A 3,296-nucleotide genomic window follows, 5' to 3' on the forward strand; every position below is an offset into this window, starting at 1 on the left:
TTAGGGTTTTTATTCCCCACTCCTCTGCACAGCTGCAGCAGGGGAGAGAAGAGAAAGCAGATTTCGTAGGTGCCTGGCATTTGGTCAGGGTCAAACCACAACACTGGGTCACTGGCAGTGTGGGTCACCAGGGCTCTTCCCAATGAGGCTCCTACAATGGGGGATGAATACGGAGCAGTGCATGAAGCTCTTCCCCCACTTGGAGCACTCGCAGGGCTTCCCTTACCGGTGGCACCGTTGGTGTCTGGTCAACTTAGAGCTCAGGGTGAAGCCTTTTCCACACTCGGGACACTCATGGGGTCTCTCCCCAGTGTGGATGCGCTGGTGGGTTATGAGGGTGGAGTTGTGCTTGAAGCCTTTCCTGCAGTCAGAGTAGCGGAAGGGTTTCTCGTCTGTGTGAATCCGCTCATGGAGGAGGAGATTGGAGCTGGTCTGAAACCTCTTCCCACACTCAGAACACTTGTAGGGCCTCTCCCTGGTATGGATCCTCTTGTGACGGATCAGGTGAGAGCTGTGGCTGAAGCTCTTCCCACATTCCCCACACTCATAGGGTCTCTCCCCAGTGTGGATGCGCCAGTGCCTGATGAGGTGGGAGTTGCGCTTGAAGCCTTTCCTGCACTCAGGGCAGCAGAAGGGCCTCTCCTGTGTGTGAATCTGCTCATGGATGAGGAGATCTGAGCTGCTCTGAAACCTCTTCCCACACTCGGAACACTCAAAGGGCCTCTCCCCAGTGTGGATGCGCCGGTGGATGATGAGGTGGGAGTTATGTTTGAAGCCCTTTCTGCAGTCGGGGCAACGGAAGGGCCTCTCCTCTGTGTGAATACGCTGGTGTAGGAGGAGAGCTGAGCTGGTCTGAAACCTCTTCCTGCACTTGGAACAATCGTAGGGCCTCTCCCCAGTGTGGCTCCTCTTGTGACGGATTAGGTGGGAGCTCCGGCTGAAGCTCTTCCCACATTCCCCACACTCACAGGGTCTCTCCCCAATATGGATGCGCCGGTGCCTGAGGAGGTGGGAGTTGTGCTTGAAGCCCTTCCTGCAGTCAGGACAGTGAAAAGGCCTCTCGTCTCTGTGAATCCGCTCATGGATGAGGAGATCTGAGCTGGTTGGAAACCTCTTCCCACACTCTGAACACTCATAGGGTCTCTCCCCGGTGTGGATCCTCTTGTGACGGATCAGATTGGAGCTCTGGCTGAAGCTCTTCCCACATTGCCCACACTCATAGGGCTTCTCCCTTGTGTGGATCCGATGGTGGTCCATAAGCTTGGAGATCTTTCTGAAGCTCTTCCTACATTCCCCACACTCGTAGGGCTTCTCGGTCTCATGAAGCTTCTCAGGAATCTCCAGCTCTGAACTCCGGCTGGAGCTCTTGCCAACTTTCTGGCACAGGGTGGGTCTTTGCTCTTCAGAGCACCCTGGGCTGGGTTTGCAGCCCCTCCTTGTGCAGCATCTCTGGGACTTTTCCTCCCGGTTGGATTCCTGGGTCATGGAGCTGCTCAAAATGGCCTCTTCCATGAGGTTCTGCTGTAAGGACTTGTCCTCCCTGGTCTCCTCAGCTCGTTGCCTGGGGCAGAAAGGACAAGGAGAGGATTTGGGATTTGCCTCCATGCCAGAGGGAAGGGGAAGGAGATCCCCCCAGTCCACCCCTACCAGGACAGAGTCAGCAGCAGGGTTGTCCTGCAGCCACGGGTGATGCTGGGCTGGGAGATGCAGGAGAAGAGAACAGGAAAGGGGCAGTGACTTCCTTCTTACCTGCCTGGCTGTCCTGGGGCATCTTCCTCTTCCTCACAGCCTCCTTCTCCATCCAGCAAAGTTTGGGAATTGGAAGTCCTCTTTTGGGGGGAAAAACAAGGCGTGAGTTCATTGGGTTTGAAGGTTATTCTTGCCCCAGTCCATCTCTAGAAATCACTGGCTGTATAGTCACTGTAAAAAACCTCTTGTCTAAAAAACCTCTGAAATGCTGTGCTGGTTTAAACTGGGAGGAGAAATGGATTCCCCCAAACTGCCCCAAAAAAGATTAAGATGGGAGTCACAATCCACCAAAGACATTACAAGAAATACAATGACGCAGCTTTAACTCACAAAGGCAGAGTATAACCAGGCACCCTCGGAGAAGAACAGCATGGTGTTCCTTAGCTCCTGTGCTGAGTGCCACGTGGCCCCATTGTATGCCAAGAGAAAGCAAAAGGAAACCAAACCTGTTGGTCTGAGTGTTGGTCACAGTCCTTCTGAAGTGGTAGTTGCAGTCTTGTCTAAAGCAGTGGCTGCAGTCCTGTGGAAGTTCTGCTCCTCCTTCTCTGGATCTCTTAAGTTGTGTCCCACATCCCCAAAGCCAGATTTTATATGCTCAGGTTCAGGTGGGAATGCTCAGTACCTCCCCCTGGGCAGAGAGTTTCACAATGGAAAGATGTCATCCTGTGAGTCATGGGATATTTGAGGAGTCTTTGATGGTCTCAGTCGTTTCAGCTGCCCATTGTGCTGGTGCCATTGAGTCCATGATGGCCCATTAGCAGAGATGACCCCTCAGGCTGCATGGGACTGTGCTGGTGCTTCCCTGGAGGGAGTCATCTCAGCTGAGTCATTGGTGTGAAGAAAAGGACACACTGCCCTGCCTCACAGGGTTTGCCTCTTCTTCCTTATCTCATTTAACACCCAGTTGGTAGCCTGAGGGATCAGGGGTGCACTGGGCAGCTCCTGCAAATGACCTGTCATCAGCAGCTCATCAGAAATGACCTAATGGGAGTAAAAGGCCTAGTTTGGTCACACCCACAGAGTGCTAAACTGGTGCCCTGCTCCTATAACCAGGACAGACTGGCAGTGAAATGTAATTGCAAGATGTTGTTCCACTTGACTTTCAGCCAAATAACCCATGGGCAGAGTTCCTTCCAGCTGCAATCATTCCTTGATTTTCACAGGGACTCGCTTCCCTTTCCTTCTTCCTTCTGCTTCAAGCTGGGAATGTGCTGGAAAATGTTCAGCAAAGCAAACTTTGCTGTCTGCTCTGGGCCTGCACAGCTCCCTTGGGATGCACGGCAGAGCCAGGACTCTGGGAGCCTCGGGAATTGTCCTCTGGGATCCATGGCACACACTGCAATGGGTTGGGATTCCAGTTTGCAGCAAGGAAAAGATGTTCTGGCCCTTGAAGGTAAAGCTCTTGTGGGGCTTAAAGGCAAGTGGAGATAGTGCAAGGACACTTCACTGCCAGCCTGTCCTGGCAAAGACTCAGCAGTGATAACTCCCTCCGGGGAAGCACCAGCACAGAATTTGGATGAAGAATCCAAAATTGGAGGGATGGGATC

At 53.0% G+C, this 3,296-nt stretch overlaps 1 protein-coding gene across 2 annotated transcripts; it reads right to left on the reverse strand.

Annotated features, from left to right (window-relative positions):
• Positions 1 to 222: 222 nt before the first annotated feature.
• LOC146421049 (uncharacterized) lies at positions 223 to 1,801 on the reverse strand. Of its 2 annotated transcripts, none has more exons than XM_085047592.1 (4): positions 1,739 to 1,801; positions 1,022 to 1,545; positions 659 to 937; positions 223 to 580 (listed from the first exon to the last, which is right to left on the reverse strand). In XM_085047592.1, the coding sequence occupies exons 1-4, from the start codon at positions 1,799 to 1,801 to the stop codon at positions 223 to 225; spliced, it is 1,224 nt and encodes a 407-aa protein (XP_084903718.1). The 2 variants fall into 2 exon arrangements, with proteins under 2 accessions (XP_084903718.1, XP_084903717.1); XM_085047591.1 differs by having other exon boundaries at positions 1,022 to 1,548; positions 1,733 to 1,801.
• Between the last annotated feature and the right edge of the window lie 1,495 nt (positions 1,802 to 3,296).

This window comes from Lichenostomus cassidix, unplaced genomic scaffold, assembly GCF_008360975.1.
Source record: "Lichenostomus cassidix isolate B80296 unplaced genomic scaffold, HeHo_3.0 HiC_scaffold_43, whole genome shotgun sequence".
Taxonomy (NCBI): Eukaryota; Metazoa; Chordata; class Aves; order Passeriformes; family Meliphagidae; genus Lichenostomus; species Lichenostomus cassidix.

Excerpts from the sequence above, each read along its gene's own strand:
- LOC146421049 (XM_085047591.1), bottom strand. The coding sequence starts at position 1,801 with ATGGAGAAGGAGGCTGTGAGGAAGAGGAAGATGCCCCAGGACAGCCAG. Across the intron at positions 1,549-1,732 it reads CAGGTAAGAAGGAAGTCACT|GAGACCAGGGAGGACAAGTC; the intron begins GCCCCTTTCCTG and ends CAACGAGCTGAG. Across the intron at positions 938-1,021 it reads GACTGCAGGAAGGGCTTCAA|CCGGAGCTCCCACCTAATCC; the intron begins GCACAACTCCCA and ends GAAGAGCTTCAG.